This window comes from Echinops telfairi, unplaced genomic scaffold (assembly GCF_000313985.2).
Source record: "Echinops telfairi isolate 266 unplaced genomic scaffold, ASM31398v2 ScPeMD7_70;HRSCAF=299, whole genome shotgun sequence".
Lineage (NCBI taxonomy): Eukaryota > Metazoa > Chordata > Mammalia > Afrosoricida > Tenrecidae > Echinops > Echinops telfairi.
In genome coordinates this window covers 26,953,936-26,970,236 of record NW_022103968.1, presented here as the reverse complement: position 1 = coordinate 26,970,236, position 16,301 = coordinate 26,953,936, and the positions used below count along the sequence as shown (strand labels likewise).

At 53.2% G+C, this 16,301-nt stretch overlaps 2 protein-coding genes across 6 annotated transcripts in view; both read right to left on the bottom strand.

Moving 5' to 3' along the window:
* The window catches only part of KCNIP2 (potassium voltage-gated channel interacting protein 2), a 20,540-nt gene extending 16,414 nt beyond the window's left edge, over nt 1-4,126 (bottom strand). For 2 of the 5 annotated variants that reach the window (XM_004700970.4, XM_004700971.4), the window contains exon 1: nt 3,967-4,122. In XM_004700970.4, coding sequence (XP_004701027.1) covers nt 3,967-4,039 — 73 coding nt within the window. In that variant the 5' untranslated portion in view covers nt 4,040-4,122. Of the gene's footprint in view, nt 1-3,966 lie in introns of all 5 variants that reach the window. The other 3 variants (XM_045291588.1, XM_004700969.4, XM_004700975.4) reach the window with 3 other exon arrangements.
* A 2,900-nt stretch (nt 4,127-7,026) lies between these two features.
* Nucleotides 7,027-16,301, bottom strand: part of ARMH3 (armadillo like helical domain containing 3) — a 228,233-nt gene continuing 218,958 nt past the window's right edge. The window contains exons 25-26 of the mRNA XM_004700968.2: nt 9,781-9,897; nt 7,027-7,819 (exon numbers count right to left, since the gene is read on the bottom strand). Coding sequence (XP_004701025.1) covers nt 7,727-7,819; nt 9,781-9,897 — 210 coding nt within the window. The 3' untranslated portion in view covers nt 7,027-7,726. The remainder of the gene's footprint in view (nt 7,820-9,780; nt 9,898-16,301) is intronic.

Genomic DNA, 16,301 nt, shown 5'->3' with positions numbered 1-16,301 from the left:
TGTGTGTGTGTGTGTGTGTGTGTGTGTGTGTGTGTGTGTGTGTGTGTGTGTGTGTGTTGGGTGGTGGAGGGGCACACACCTCACAAGTTTCTTCTGCAACGTTTTCTGGCAGGAAAGGGGAGCCCACAGGGGACCTGAAAAAGGAGCAGGAGGCATCGACTTTGTCATTGCTTGCCCCAGTCCCCTCTTCCCCCTCCCCTCTGCCTGCCCCCAGGCCACCCACCCCTATTTTGGCTTGGATACCGAGGGGGTAAAAGGATAGAGTTGTCATGGCAACCTCTCTACACAGCCACCCGTCTGGGAGCAGTGGGAGAGGAAGCTGGAGGGAAGAGGAGGAAGCGACCTGACCTGCCTATTGGGGTGGCAATGACGAACCCCCAACTGAGTGTCTTCTAGCTCCAGGTCTCTCTCTCGCCTAACTGTGCTCGCCATCCCTCTGCGTTCTGGCCCCACGGGCTCACCGATGACCACCGGGCGCTGACCACCAGCCCGCGCTCCCGCGCTCCCACCCACTCAGAGCCTTTCCCGGGCTCCTCGCTGTCTGGTTAGACCTGAAATAAACGCCTTCAGGACCCTCTTGCACCTTCACATGCCTGAGAGCCTACAGGAGAGAGGGCACAACCCGTTCCCCGGCTGGGATCCGCTGTGCATTTTTTGACGGAAAATTTCATTCACCTGGAGGAGGGCACCTTTTAAGTCCATGCAAATGTTGCCCGCGGGGCTCGGCCACTGGCCCGTCCGGACTCGGCTGCCCGCGCATGGCTCCTCTGAGCCGCACGAGGGCGCCCAAGCCCGGGGAACCGACGCGCAAGGCCACGGCCGGGATACGCAGGTGCCGCGCCGTACCTGGGACCGCGACCCAGGTCTGGCCAACAGGATCTTTTCGGGGCTGGGACAGGGCTGTCGCTGATCGTTGCCTTTCCCCCCAACCATTGGGTGGCCAGCAGGCTGCGCCTGGCTAAGCAAACTAGTTGGAGGAGCTGGATGGGGGACTCTGATGGGTTTCCCCCCCTACAAAGCCTCCCCAACTTTGATGACAGCTCGGGGTGGAGTGGCGGGCAGAGGGAAGCAGACTCGGAATCCTCTTCCCGTCTGCCCGGGGAAGCAGGGTGACGCCAGCTGGAGACCTCGCCAACTCCAGCCCTGCCCTGGCATCCTTCTTGCTTCCGGCGAGTGGAGAGGAACTTTGGGACTTCGGTAACTCGGAGAGCCTAAGCCGGCAGCCTCCGCGCGCGCGCTTCCGCATGGCGGCCAACCACTCCTGCGGCGTTGTCCTTCCTTAGCCACCGCCCGGGCCGCGCCGTCCTTCACCATCCTTGCAAAATCTTGCAAAATCTGAGCCCATCGTTACAGCCACTGTGTCAGTCCATCTCGCTGAAGGTCTTTTTTTTTTTTTTAAGGTCTTCTTTTTCATCGACCGTCTACCAAGCAGGATGTCCTTCTCCAGGGTCGGGTCCCACCTGATAGCGTGTCCGAAGTACTCTAGACGTCTCGCCATGCTCACCTCTAAGGAGCGTTCTGGCTGGACTGTGTTCAAGATCTGTTCGTTCTTCGGGCAGCCAGGGCACCTTCACTATTCTTCACCAACCCCGTGGTGCAAAGGCATTGATTTCGTTTTGATCTTATTGTCTAGCTTTTACAGGCAAATGAGATGATTGGAAATACCTGGTCCGCCAGGTACCATCTTTGCTTTTTAATACCTGAAGTAAGTCTTATGCAGTAGAATTATCCAAAGCAACACATCACTTGATTTCTTGACTGCTGCGTCGGACTGTGATTGATCCTCAAAGTCCGAAGTTCGAAATTACCAGTCGCTCCACGGGAGAAAGAAGGGGCTTTTTACTCTCGTAGAGAATTACAGCATCAGACACTCTCGGGGCAATTCTACTTCCTATCGAGTCGCTGTGACTCTCCAGCGACTCGATGGCCCAAACTCACTTCAGCACCGTGGACAACGACTCCTACATAGCGGTTAAGCTTTTAGCACGGGAGCTTGCCATCCACCCAGCCAGTCGCCTCCGTTTACTTTGGCATCTCAACCACATGCATCTCTAGCTATCAGATAAGCACCCTTTCCAGAGGGGAGGCCCTGGGAGCCCTCTTTCTGTCTTTCCAAGTCGTGTGTGGAGCTAGGCTGCTGAGGCTTGAACCACGCTTGCTGACGCTTGCTAAGACTCGACCTTTCTATTTTTTCTTGGGAGCAGCCAGGCACAAAATAGCATGCTCCCTTTGACATGCTACAAAGTGAGGCCCAGAGAGGAAAAAGTGGCCCCGGAGCTAGCACTTACACTCTCATTCCCGCACCTTCTAGTAGGGGTGCTGACCACTCCCACCCTATCACAGCTCCAATTAGCCAAGTGGGGAGGGGATGATGCCACTAACTGGGGAGAATCAACTAGAGCAGGAAGCAGAAACTGCCAAGAGGGCTGCGGTTGGAGGGGCGGGATGCTCTCAAGGATCCTGAGCTGATGGTGAGAAGAGAGTTCGTGGTGGAACGGGACAGTTGCACCTCTGAGTCCCATCTAAGCCAAGGCACTGAGACCTGATCTCTCTCAGACCTGGGGCCTTGGTCCAGTGGTGGGGAGACGCTCAGGTCTCCAGGCACATTCAATTCTTCTCTCCATTTCTAAGTCTTCATTAGCCTCACTCCCCTCAGGGACAAGGGTCACAGCCTCCCCTTAGCTTTGTTCCAGCCACAGGGGAGACAGCCTCCCTCCTCTCACGATGTTGGAGTTCTTGAGCAGGCTGCACAATGAGAGACATAAACTCACGTACACGAACATGGAAATGAACATGGAAATGTCACCAACACAAACACATGGAGCCACCTACCAAATCCAGGCATCTGCACACACACACACAACACAATGTATGGCTCTAACACACACACACACACACACACCCATACACACATAAGGGGAAGCAACGGTACCCACTAGGCCTGGACCTGGACCTGGACCTGGAATGGGAGGCAAGAAGATGTTTTCTTCAGGGTTGGAAGGACTGTTATGGGTTGAAAGAGCATTCATTTGAGGAATGGTCATCATTCTTGTTTGGGGTGGAGAGCTGACCCATTACTAATGTCAGTCTCTCTACAGGGCATGGGTGCTGGGACTATATGGTGCTTCTGGGAGTCAAGCTGGGCAGCTGGACACTAGAGTCTCCTTGGGCACATCTGGGCTATTTGTGGAAAACTTGGGTAATCAGTGAGGTTCACTAAGGACTCCCCTGCCCCCATTTGCACCCGGCAACCCAAGAGGCAGCAAGGGTAAGGCACGTCACAGACACTTACAGAACCTCACGGCAAACACCACCACACAGAAGTACACAGCAGGCAGTGCCAACATCACTCCCCCCAGTCTCATTATCACACAACACAACACACCTTCACAGAGGCTGACCCCACAAGGTTTACAACCAGAAAGTCTTTCTGAGAGACACACCACTGAGCTCTTGACACACTCTGGTAGTCAGATGCTACTTCATACAGAATTACACACTCAAAGCACATAGTTGCACATACAACAAAGACATATGATCAGGCAAGATCCTACCCAACACCAACATCTTGCAAGATCACACAATTACATGGCCACACACAACCACATTCACCCTGGCTGTCACCAAGGCCTGGGCGGGCGCATGGCAACCAGATCCGAAGCGCACACACAAACACATACACAGACATACAAAGAATGACAGGCACTCACGCACGTAACACCTCCCACTCCAGACACCCTGCCAATCCTATGTCACACAGGCCCACACCTGCTGCCTCTCCCTACTGCCCCCGCCCCCCGCTGAGCCTTGAACCCCAGTGTCCTGCTGCCCAAACCAGCTTGGAGGGGGTTTGGGGGTGGGACAGAGGATGGGAGGGAGGGGGAGCAGGGGCCAGGTTGGAGGCAGTAGGGTCTGGGGGAGATGGACTCCACCCCTCTCCCCAAGATCCCCGCGCCACCCACTTACCTGTCAGCTGGTCATAGGAGCCGTCCAGGTCTCGGGAATCGGACAAACTCTCCTTGCGGCCCTGGCCCCGCATGGCCTCCCCCCCGGCGCCCCCCTCCCGTCCCACCTGGGTCGGGGGAGGGGGTGCCGGGCGGACAGGCCGGGCGCTCACACGGCGCCCCCTGGCGGCGTAGCGCGCGGTCGGGGCTGGGGGTGGAGGGGGAGGAGGGGCTGGGGGCTGAGTCAGGGCCTGGGCCGGGGTCTAGGGCCCACCGGGGGTCCCGGGCAGGAGCTGGAGGCTTGGTGGCAGGTGAGCGCAGACTGGGAGACCGAGTGGAGCTGAGCGAGGAGCGAGTGGCGCGGAGCCGCCTCTCCTCCGCCCCCTCCCCGCGGCTGTCACTGCTGCCTCCCCCTCCGGCACAGCCGGGATTGGCTCCCCTACATCCCCCACCCCCCCTGCAGCTCGGGGGAGGCTCAGAGGAAGGAGTGAGTGAGCTAGGAAGTGCAGGGAGCGGGGCTGCTGCTCTGGCAACCCTTCCCCTTAAACCTGAAGCCCTGGGGCTCCCCGTGGAGGGAGCGAGCATGGCCAGAAAGCGCCCCACCAGAAGACCCTGGCCCCAATTCTCAGCTCGTCGTTGTCAGAGCCTAGAGTACGTTTCTAAGTCTCCTGTGCCTGTCTCCGAGCCAACTCCCTCGTTTCCCTGTTGTTTCTCCTTCCATGTACTCCATGACCCCTGCTTGACCTGGCCTTGGGGTGGGGGGTGGAGGAGAAATCGCCCCAGCCTCCACTGCAGGCTCTTCTCATCCAGTGGATAAAAATTGTCCTAAGTTCCAGAAGGACCCAACCCTGACGCACCCCAGGACCTGGGTCCTATTCACTCTGTGCCTTCTACCCTGCCTTGAGGACCCAGCCAGCCCGGGGTGGGGTGGGGGTAGGGGTGGTGGGGCAGGAGTCCACCAGGTCAGTTCAAGACTCTGCTCCTACCCTCCCCCTTTCCTTCTTTCAACTTCCCTGCTGTTCTCTTCTGTCACCTACTCTGTCCTAGATTCCTTGTTTGCTAGCAGGTTTGGGAGAGCATCTGTAGGGCTGTCCCAAGGCCAGGACACAGAGTGGTCGGCAGTGTCCCCCGCCAGCAGTTCCCTTAAGCAAGCACCGTTTCTTCTGAAGGCAGGTGCCAGCACATAGCCAGACCACCTCAGGCACTCAGGAATGGCCACTCAATGGCCAACCCCATTCTTTCCCCAGGTGGGTTCAGAGCTTAAGAGCCCCTTACCCAGCATGAGAGTGAGTAGGAATGGGGGCCAGGATGGATGGTATGGTGGCAATGTCCTAGCCAACCCTGCCTTCCAGCAGCTTCTCTGCAGGAGTGACATGCCGAGACCGAGAGCCAAAGTTTGCACTAAAGTGACCTCAGCACATTTAATCTCTTCAATTGGATTCTAATTCCAACCACTTGATTTAATTAGCCCAGCAAGAATCGGGGTGGGAAGCCAGTGCAGAGAGGTGCCTGTCTTTGGGAGCAATGCCCTCGGCTTCTGGTGTCAGGGCTTTTGGAGGCTGGAGTATGGGCAGGACATGAGGGGCTCCTGGGGGTGCTGAGTTCTTGGGCACCTTGCTCGGCTGAGTGGCATCTGTGAAGAAATGCAGGCCCATGCTTTAGACCTAACCTGGTCAGGTCAGAGGAAAGGCTGGCAGGAACCCAGAAGTGGGAAGAAGGGAATGCTCTTCTCTTCCTCCCACCCAAAGGGTAAGAAAAGCTGCAAGTCTCTGAATTGAGCTCTGTGCACCTTCACCGTGGCAGATACTCAGAGGAACAGCATCTGTAAGGGCAGGCAGGGGATCCCCAGGGCAGGGCTGTGAATTGCTGAGGATGGCCCTTCAAGCCATAGTCTTTGTATGGCCCACCGGATGACTGGGTAGGATGATGCAATATGACGTACTTGGGGGGGCCCCCAGGAGGACTGGCTAGCTTGCTAATACTGGACATAAGTGTGTAGCACTCTTGTAGGGAGTAACACCTTGCAGTGATGGTGTACAGAATCCCAACGTGGGGACTGGTCAACATTGCCTTAGAGTGGGGCCATGGCAGAGGCAGAAAGAGGGCTCTCACTAATGAGACTAACACCAGGGATTGCTTCAATCCAGTCTTTGAGAAATTAGTAGTGGGCAACAGAGATTAAGAGGGGGAAAAGAAGACACTAAAAAGACTGTCCTATACAAATCAATTTTTAATAACTTCCACTTGCCACCAGCTCCCTAGAGGTTTCTCACTGTGGAAAACTAATAGCCCCAGGCTGGCCTATCCATCTTATGATCAGAGATGACCCAGCCCCTGATCTTGTAAGTGTCTACTCAATATGCAACAGCAGCATGTTGGTGGCTTCTTGGGAACAAGTCTAGATCTGCTTCATGTGGGAGCCAGGGTCTGGTTCCTGGAGTGGGGCAAGGGGACAAGAGTATCCCAAAGGCTTCTGAGGCTTTGTGGAGTAGCACCGGGGGAGGCTCCACTCCCGGAGTCTTCCTGGGCTGCTGGCACCCTGTCCTCCCTGCAGCCTCAATAGAGCGTTTTTAGAAAGAGGGGATCTCAAAAAAAAAAAAAAAAAGAAAGAAAGAAAAGAAACACGGGATCTCAGAGCCCAGTTCCTTTGGATGTGGCTGCGGGGTAGAGAGAGCCCTATAGTGCTCCCAGTCCATCCCCCACCCCCGCCTTTCCCAAGGTTGTCCAAAGGAAGAATCCCAGGCCAACTCCCCAGAGGTCAGATTGGCCACAGCCCCACTCCACCAGGACCCAGGCAGACAGAATGAAGGCCTTTCTGTGGAGGTTCATCAGGCCTCTGTCAGAAGGAGAGCACTCTGCCCTGAGCAGGTTTTCTCCCTGGTAGCCACCTAACCACAGCAGGAACGGATTCTTCCCCAGAGGAAATTCTCCAGCAGGCTCGATGTCAACAACAGCCTGGCGAGGGGGCGGACCACATGGAGGTGGCGGGAAGCTCAGGAGAGGCAGGAGAACTCCCAGAGGAGGGGGTCGTTGGGGAGGTGGAGAGAAGCTCCAAGGAAAGAGAACTTGCAAAGTCGGCACCTGAGTGGTCCAGAAAACCTGTCCGTGTTTATTCAGACTCCCCATCCGGTTTAAAACAGATGACAAGTGAGAGCTCAGGTTGTAACCCCAATATGAAGAGGGGGCCTGCACATGGGGAACCTGGTGGCCAGACACTCCAGTATCCCAGAGAAATCAGCTCTGGATTTAGAAACACAAAAAAGGGGCCCCTTCCTACTGATCCTGAGCCAGAGCTGGCCAGAGGGCTAGCCGGGACAGGGGACACCGATTTCAAACCCAGCTCATCAGGCTCCAAGGAAGCTGGATGGACGTGGCTCCCCTTTCCTCTGGGAGATGATCTGGTTTCCAAAGTAGGGAAGCCACTGCCTTTGATGGGGCTGGGGGCACTGGGGTTGCCCCACCAGCTCCTGAAAAGGCATGAGTGGCCAGACGTTGTCATGGCAATCGGAGCAGTGAGCCTGTGTCCAGGTACACACCCTGGTGTGCCCACATTCTTGGAGGCCTCTCTGCGCCCACCCACCCTCCCCCATCTGATGGTCCCTGGCTTGCCCCACCTGCCCCGCTGTCCGAGCTCTACTGTATGTGTGGCCTTCCCAGAGAGAACTCAAGGTCTGTGCTTTGCTCCAATCTTGAGGGGAGCCTTCTCTCCCCTCACTTCCCCCCCTCCATCCCAGGAGCCTAGTGGGTAAGGGCAGTCAGTGGCTGCTCAGGTGGGCGTAGCCTCAGGAAATGGTGGAGAACTCCTTGAGCAGGGCCTCCTGGCTGAGCGTGTGGAAGGCCAGGTTTCTCCGCACGTTGGTGCTGATGGATCGAACCTGGGAAGGAGGGTGGGAGGACACAAGGCAAGAGAAAACAGAGTCAGTTACAAACAGGAAGACGGCAGTGCCTGAGGCACAGGGCCAGGGCAATGCTAGAAATTCTCTCTGGGGAAATGAACCTTTACAGGCCAATGAGCCTGGTTCACTACAGCAGAAAGTAACCAAGAGGGGCTGAAAGACAAAGGGATTCTAATGGCTGCTGGCGCAGCCGAGCTCTGAAGGAGATGGGAGCCAGGGCTTGATCCCTACATTGACCAGGGAGAGGGGAGACTGTACTAGTCAGGGGTCTATGGAGGAGGGAAAACGGATGCAGGGGTCACTTCCTTTAACCCTAGATCACTCATGCTCTGTACCCGCTCTCTTCCAGCTTCCTCCTCGCTCTCCCTTTGAGTTGATGCCATTTTCCTGGTTGGACGGCGCTTCTAGTGAGCATGATTAGGCCACGGAGGTGAGGAGTCTTGGGCTTGGGCTTGGGCGCAGGGTCCTTAAATCCCAGTCCAGCCCTCTTTCCACACCATCAGGTTGCTGCCTCCCCACTTTAGAGGGAGGAAAGCCTGGGACCTCTCCAGCCCCACTGCTCATGGCACACTCTTTCTCCCCACAGACTGACAGCCCTACAGGAAGTACTGCCGTCTGTCACCGAGGGGAGAGACAGTGGGGAAGGAGCCAGAGTTTGGGCTATACTCACTATCCATGGTAATTGGGGCATGTGTGTGGTAGGCAGGCAAAGGATGAAGGCTCTACAGGGAAGGGAGAAGGAAGGCTTGTTCCTCTGGTTTAGGCCCCCAAGTCTAGGCAGCATTCCTTCCCTTTCTGCTATGCTGGGGGAGAGGGAAGAACAGCACGTCCGACAGCAGGCGGCTGAACTGGCTCGGCTCCCCCGAGCAGACCGGACCAGACCCTCCAGGCTGCCCAGCCATAATTTCTGTACAGGAGGGGGAGAGTTGAGCTGAGTCCCATAGAAGCAAGGAACAGCCTCAAGACAGTGCCTCGCTCCCTCCCTCTTCACCTCTCAATCATGCTGTTAATTCTTGGCTCTCAGTAACTCCCCCACATTAATTTAAAGTCTTGTCAGCCCCTCCATAAAAATACTCTACCCCCCCCCAAAAAAAAATACTCTACCCTGCTATCTCCTTACATTAATGGCTCCCTTCTTCTCAACTAACTCGCCCCGGAGCATGTGACCCTCGCCTGGCAGCAATGGAAGTCCAAAATCCCCAGAGTGTCTGATCAGGGTCAGAGGTGGACTGTGTCTAGCACACGACAGACACAACCTAAAACCCAGCCCCCTTCTCTAAGGGCCTCAGAATTGGGCTGATGCAAGCTCTGCCCAGCAGAGGGAGGCTGAGGGCCTGGGAAATGGCACCGAGGCTGGTGGTATGTCCTTGACACAGTCTCCAGCCAAGCTGAGCTTTCCCCCGTGAGCAGAGCAGCTCTGAGCACAGGGCGAGGGCAGGTCACAGCATCAGGGGCTTCAGTGGGCCAAGGCAAAGGCTGGGGCTGCAGGAAGCAGGGGGCGCTAGTAAGAGGAAATAACTGGACTGGGGGCCAGCTAGGGATTTCTGAAGACGCTATGACCGCAGCAGGAAGAAGAGGAGGAGGAGGAGGAAGAGGAAGAGGATAAATTATTCTTGTGAGTTGCTCTGACTGCAGGCTAAGGAATCATGAGCCAGGACTGCTGCTGGAATCACACGGCAAACCCCAGGCCAGCCGGGCCATGTAGGGTCAGCTCCTTGGTTGCTCTGGGCTTCTTGCCTTCCCCTACCTGGCACCACTGCCCTGGGGAAGAGGCTCAGCTCTCACTGCCTGCTCCTGGGACAGAAGCTGGGCACTCAATCTCTGCAAACTCCTCAAACCCTAATGAGCCTTTGGAAGCCTGCAGTCATTCCCTGGCTGGCCACCTGCCCGCAGGGAAAGGGCCCATGAGATAGAGGTAGCGGTGGGGGCTGGAGACTCACCAGCTCCTTGAAGAAGGCGGCCTCCTTGTGCTGCTCTGAGTAACGCTCATACTGGTCCAGGCCATCTTGCAGCTTCAGTGTGAGTGTGTCGTAGTTGGCTCGTACCACCTCTAACACCTGGGAGCGTCAGGGACCAGGCAGGGTTGGTTAGGCCATGCAAACTCCAAGTTATGCAGCCCCTAAGGAAATCAGATTCCACCCAGGGTGACAGCCTAGAGAGCCACCACACAACCAAAGCTCCTTGCTCACGACCTACCACCTAGGAAAATGCACGGAGCGCTGTCTCGGGCTTCTAGAAACACTTTCCAATCACCCCCAGAACCACCTGAGCAGCCAGGCTGGCCACCCAGGTGGGCGACTTTGGGTCTGATAAGAACGCCTGCTCAGAGGGTCAGAGCAGTGCGTGATGAGCTCACCAGCATCCTGGTAGCTCCGTGGTTGCTCAGCCTATCCTGCCGCCTTCTCTGGCAGGTCGTCCCAGGGAGTGCGGAGGACTTTGCCCATGTATGCCTCCTTCTCCCTCTCTGGGACCCACACTGCTTCAGCCCCAGGATGTGCCTGGGCACCATCTGCCACTCAGCTCCATCTCACATTGCCAAGGCCGTCTTCCCATTCTTGCCTGGATGGAACTTTTGGGCCGCCCAGTTTGGGCATGTTCTAGAATAAGCTAGAGCTAGTCTTGTCCTCTTTTCTCCTGATGAGGGGGTCTCTGCCTGACCGGGACCCTTTCCCTGGAGGGAGGACTCAGACCCCCAATGCCTCCAGACAACTTGGGCCTTGGTGGTTCCAGAAGTTGGCCACCATGGCTAGGCCTGGTATGACTTTGGCGCACAAGACCATGAATCAAAGGCTTGGATTACAAGGCAGGAGGTTGTAAGCTGGGCGAGGAGAAGACAAAAGAGAGGGGCTGCTTGGTCCAGGAATTTGGTTGACAGCTGGTTATTCTATGATTTGCCCTGGGAGGAAACTCCATGCCTATACTGGCAGAGACAGCTTCCTGCTAGGTAGGGAGCTGTAGGGGGCGGGGGTAGTGATGAGGCAGGCTGTGACAAGGGTGAAGAAGCTGGTGCCCGGACTGGTAAGAGGGACTGAAGATGGGTTCACTGAGGTGACAAAGGTGCCCAGAGGCTATTCTCACCAATCCTGTCTGGTGCCACGGCAAGCTTCACTTGGGAGCAAGCCAGGTATTTTTCAGCTGAGAGGGGGCTGCTGAGCATAGGGAAGCCTTGTGTCCCTACAGGAGAGTCTCTGAGTTTGAGGGGCAGGGATAGCTAGGGCCAAGGTCTAGCTCAGGCACTTTCCCTCCAGTCACCTAGCTTCACAAGGTCACCTTTGTTTGGCTGTGTCCCACAGACCCAAGTACAGGCTGACTCCTCTGCTCCTAATTCCTTTTGTCAACTCTGCAGGCAGGAGGACCAGTACCCAGCAACAGCAGTCACCCACAAAGTCATCCGGCTGCCTCCTGCACGTGGACTGCACTCGTGGTTGGCACAGCTACAGCCAAGGTCTTGGCTCAGAAACAAGTGGCTTAAGCCCAGAGAAAAAGGCCTAATTCCCTCTAAGATGAACCAGCCCCCAGGGATAAGGCACAATAGACCAAGGCACACTCTCCTAACCCTGGACTCCTGGTGACCTCAGTAATGCTTAAGTCCTAACAACCAAGACTCCACCTTCCCGGCAGGGTGTCAGTCCCCAAACACAAATCCCCAGTGCACAGAAGCACTCTACCTGGGACATATCCTGAAGGCTCAGACCCACAGGTAAGGCTGCAGAGTGCGAAATCTCAGCTCTCAGAATACGGCTGTTTCCTATCCCAGCAAAGTCCAGTTTGTGGCAGGAGGTGAAATCAGAGAAAGCCCTTGAGCTATTCACTCCTTATAGAGGGCAACCCGAGGCCTGGCTAGACTCAAGAGAGGGCATGTCTTAGCTGCTCTCCGGGTCAATACTGCCCATCACCACGTCCTCCTCCACTTGGCTCTTTTATCCTCGTTGGCTTAGGGTAGCGGTTCTCATCTCCTCCACTTGGCTCTTTGATCCTCAATGGCTTAGAGTAGCGGTTCTCAACCTGTGGGTTACGACCCCTTTGGAAGTCGAAGGACCCTTTCACAGGGGTTGCTCGATTTGAAACAGTATCAAAATGACAGTTATGAAGTAGCAACGAAAATAATGTTATGGTTGGGGGGTCACCACAACATGAGGAACTGTATGAAAGGATCACGGCATTAGGAAGGTAAAGAACCACTGGCCTAGGGGAATCTTGCTTGCCAGTCATCTAGCCTGTGTCTTCTCCTGGCCCTGTAGCTTCGCTTTAATTCCCAAGGGAAGAAGACAGTCCGAGTTCGGGTCTGGAGGACTTGCTCACTCTAACATGCCCCTGTCTGAGTCTCCCAGGGAGGCCTAGTCTGAGATGTGGCAGGGCAGCTCTTAGGCAGAACACACTCTCCCAGACCCTCTATTCCGAAAGGCTTGGGTTTCACTCTCACGGGCAGCTTCACTAGCTGGCTTCCTGGCAATGCCAAAGGCACCTCTCGGATTAGGATTCTTTTTAGCCTGTCGAGCAACAGTCTTGTCCCCAAGCACAAACCCCTTTCTTACATCAGCTCCTGTGGGTCAGCTTCCCAGAACCATGCACATTCCCTAAGACAAGGTAACCTGAAGGCCAGTGAAGGGCATGTAAGTCACATGCTCACCATCTTTGCCCCCCCAAGAGCTTGTGTGTGGGCCAAGAGCTTAAAATTTATTTTCAAAACCCAACTAAACTAGGCACCCCTGTTCTATGAGACCTTAGACAATTCACTGAAGCCCTTTGAGCCTCAGCCCTGCTACCTATAAAAGGCAACTTGAACTCACCTTCCTAGATGACATGGGAATGGAAGTTCTGAGCTCTTGAAAGTGAGGTTGAAGATACAATTGAGTGAACCACTATTATCTCCATGACTATGCAGCGTTTGCCTGGACAGGTCTTGGGGTTCAAGAAATGCCTTCCCAGACCTATTTCAAATGGTCCTAGGTGCATAAACAGTTCTTTAGCACACACACAAAAACAACTTCTGAATTTACATGAAAGACTAGGGATACACAAATAGCCGCAGCTTCACAGATCCTCTGCTCACTTGTCCTGAAGTACTCTGCCTCTGGAGGAGGAAAACAAATGTGGGAGGGGGGAGCCCTATACACCTGTCCCTGAGGTCTGTGGAGGGGAAGGGCCTGAAGGAGAAGACAGCAAAGCCATTAAGAACATTGGCTATAGCATCAAAGAACAAAAAATCATAACATTGTGTGCTCACCTCCATGATGCGATCGCTGAAGACAAATGGGTGCGTAAGCAAATGTGGTGAAGAAAGCTGATGGTGCCCGGCTATCAAAAGGTATAGCGTCTGGGGTCTTAAAGGCTTGAAGGTAAACAAGCAGCCATCTAGCTCACAGCAACAAAACCCACATGGAAGAAGCACACCAGCCTGTGCGATCACGAGGTGTCGAAGGGATCAGGTATAAGGCATCATCAGAACAAAAATCTTACCATAATGAATGATGGGGGCAATGCAGAGTGGAGACCCAAAGCCCATTTGTAGGCCACTGGAGATCCCCTTGCAGAGGGGTCTCAGGGAGGAGACGAGCCAGTCAGGATGCAATGTAGCAAAGATGAAGCATACAACTTTCCTTTAGTTACTAAATGCCCCCCCACCAAACAATCATGATCCAAATTCTACCTTGCAAGTCTGGCTAGATCAGAGGATGTACACTGGCACAGATAGGAACTAGAAACACAGGGAATCCAGGGTGGATGACCCCTTCTGGACCAGTGGTGTGAGTGGAGATACTGGGACTGTAGAGGGAGAGTGGGTTGGAAAGGGGGAACCAATTACAAGGATCTATATGTGACCTCCTCTCTGGTGGACAGACAACAGAAAAGTGGGTGAAGGGAGACATCGGACAGGGCAAGACATGTCAAAATAATTTATAAATTATCAAGGGCTCATGAGGGAGGGGGGAGCAGGGAAGGAGGGGAACAAAAGAGGAGCTGATGCCACGGGCTTAAGTGGAGAGCAAATGTTTTGAGAATGATGAGGGCAATGAATGTACAAATGTGCTTTACACAATTGACGTATATATGGATTCTAGTCCCACTGCAGGTGGGACTAGAAAATGGTTCGATTGTGGAAACGAATATGGTTATGTCCTCAAAAAACTGGGAGTATGCAGACCATATAACCCAGCAACCCCTCTACTTGGCATATATCGTAAAGAAATGAGCTGTAACACAAACAGATCTGCACACCCCTGTTCATCACAGTACTATCTACTCACAATAGCAAACAGAGGGAGACCTCCTAAGTGCCCAATGGAGGGAGAATGGATGAATCACTTTGATACAAGAACCCAATGGGAGACATTAAAAAATAATGCTGAATGTGGGAAACACGGCACAACATGCATGAACCCGGAGGGCAATATGCTGAGGGAAATTAGTCAAACACTGCATGAGACAACTGTTATTTTTAAAAATCCAGAAAAGTAAAAGAAACAGGTGTGGGAAGGGAAGGTCAGAAAGGGGAGATGCCAGGTGTTATTTGGATGAAGGGGAAGACAATGTCCAATAAGAGGGGGATGGGAGAGGAATGATGGAAACAGGGTAAGATGATGGGAGGTTTGATTTGTTGAATGTGAAACTGATGATAAAAAGATATAAAAAGTAGACAAAAAGGGCTGCACTACCAATCAAAAGGTTGACGGCAAAGGAAAATAAAAAAGGTTGACTGCTTGAACCCAGCAGCAACGCCCTGTGAGCTAGGAACAGGCGTTTGTTTCTCTAAAGAGCCTTTTGAAGCCATATGGGGTCCTTCTACTCTGTCCTACAGAGAAGCTATGAGTCAGAACTGACTCAATGGCAATGAGTTTTTTTGGTTTGTTTTGAAACCCAAACAACTCCTAGGATGAAGATAACAGCAAACAAGAAGCATCAAGTTAGAAAAGCTCCCTGCCGTGGCTCCCCACCCTGGATTCCAGAGGGCTGTGTCCAGCGCCTGCAAGGCTGCTGAGTCCGTTTCCAAGCTCGATTGGCCTGAATTTCCAGCAGAAAGAGGCCAACTGAGAAGCAGTGGGTAACCCAACAGCAAACTTACTTTCACAACCCTGTTCTCAATGTGAGCTGATAGCTACAGGAAGAACTATTTGGGGGAAAGCATTTAAGAATCCATATTCAATGTCCTTAGAAGCAGCAGTTTGGAAATCAAATGACATATTGTATTGGGCAAATCTGCTACAAGAGACCTTTTTTAAAAAGTGCTAAAAAGCAAGGTTCTCACTTTGAGGACTATGAGGTACCTGACCCAAGCCATTTATCTTCAGTTGTCTCATACGCATGCAAAAGCTAGACACTGAATAAGGAAGACCAAAGAACAATTAATGCCTTTGAATTATGGTGCTGGCCAAAAAAAAAAATTGAATACACCATGGACTGCCAGCAGAGAACAAATCTGTCATGGAAGAAGCACAGCCACACTGCCCCTGCGAAGGGAGAATGTTGGGACTTCATCACATATACTTTGCCCAGGACTGTCAGGAGAGATCAATCCCTGGAGAAGGTCATCACTATGTCTGCTAAAGTACAGCATCAGCACACACAAAAAAGGAGCCACTTTGCACAGTGGCTGTTAACAGTGGACTCAAATATCGTACTAGAGAAAAGGCAACAAAGGGAAATACTCTTAGAGACACATCCTACAATTACAGTAATAACAATAATCTATGAATGGCCACAGATACCTAAATTGAACAGTAGAAGGGAAGGTGAATGGGACTACAACATGAATATATATGAAGGTGAGTTAGAAAGCACTGCTACAAAATCACAGAAACCCTTAATAAACACAAATATCAAAATATGGAGCTATTGTTTCTTAACCTATCATCCATCCAGGCCTATCCACTTCTGAAGGTGGGGTTTCCAACTCTCAAACCCTTCCCCCAAATAACCCTCTACTCTTTCATTGACACTATGTCAAAACGGCAGTTTCGGCACCCTCAAAGGCCTCAAATTGTGATCCTTTGCGCTGTTCTTTGAGTTTGCAGACCAAAAAAAAAAGAAGTCTGAAAGGGCAAGATTAAGGCTGTAAGGGGTAAGGTTTACCAACAGCTTCTCCTAGGACAGTTTTTGCTACCCTTGAAGAAGGTCTATTGTGATGGGGAAAAAAATTATTTTTGGTGCAACTTTCCTGGTTGTTTTCTCAGTATGCAGTTTTTAATGTTCTTAAAACATCTTCATAATAAAGCCACATGACTGTCCTGTGCTCTTTGGGAAAACTATCAAGATTATCCTGTAAGAATCTCAAAAAAAAAAAAAAAGAATCTCAAAAAACTCAGAGCAGCTAATGCACAGAGAGGACCAGAGGGCCAGACCCACGATGAGACATGACGTCCCTCTCTGACCCATAGTGCTGCGAGGGACAACAGTGGAGGCACATTGTGGGAATTGTGCCCTATCTGACCCTACCACACCCAGGTAAAACACTAATGGCGTG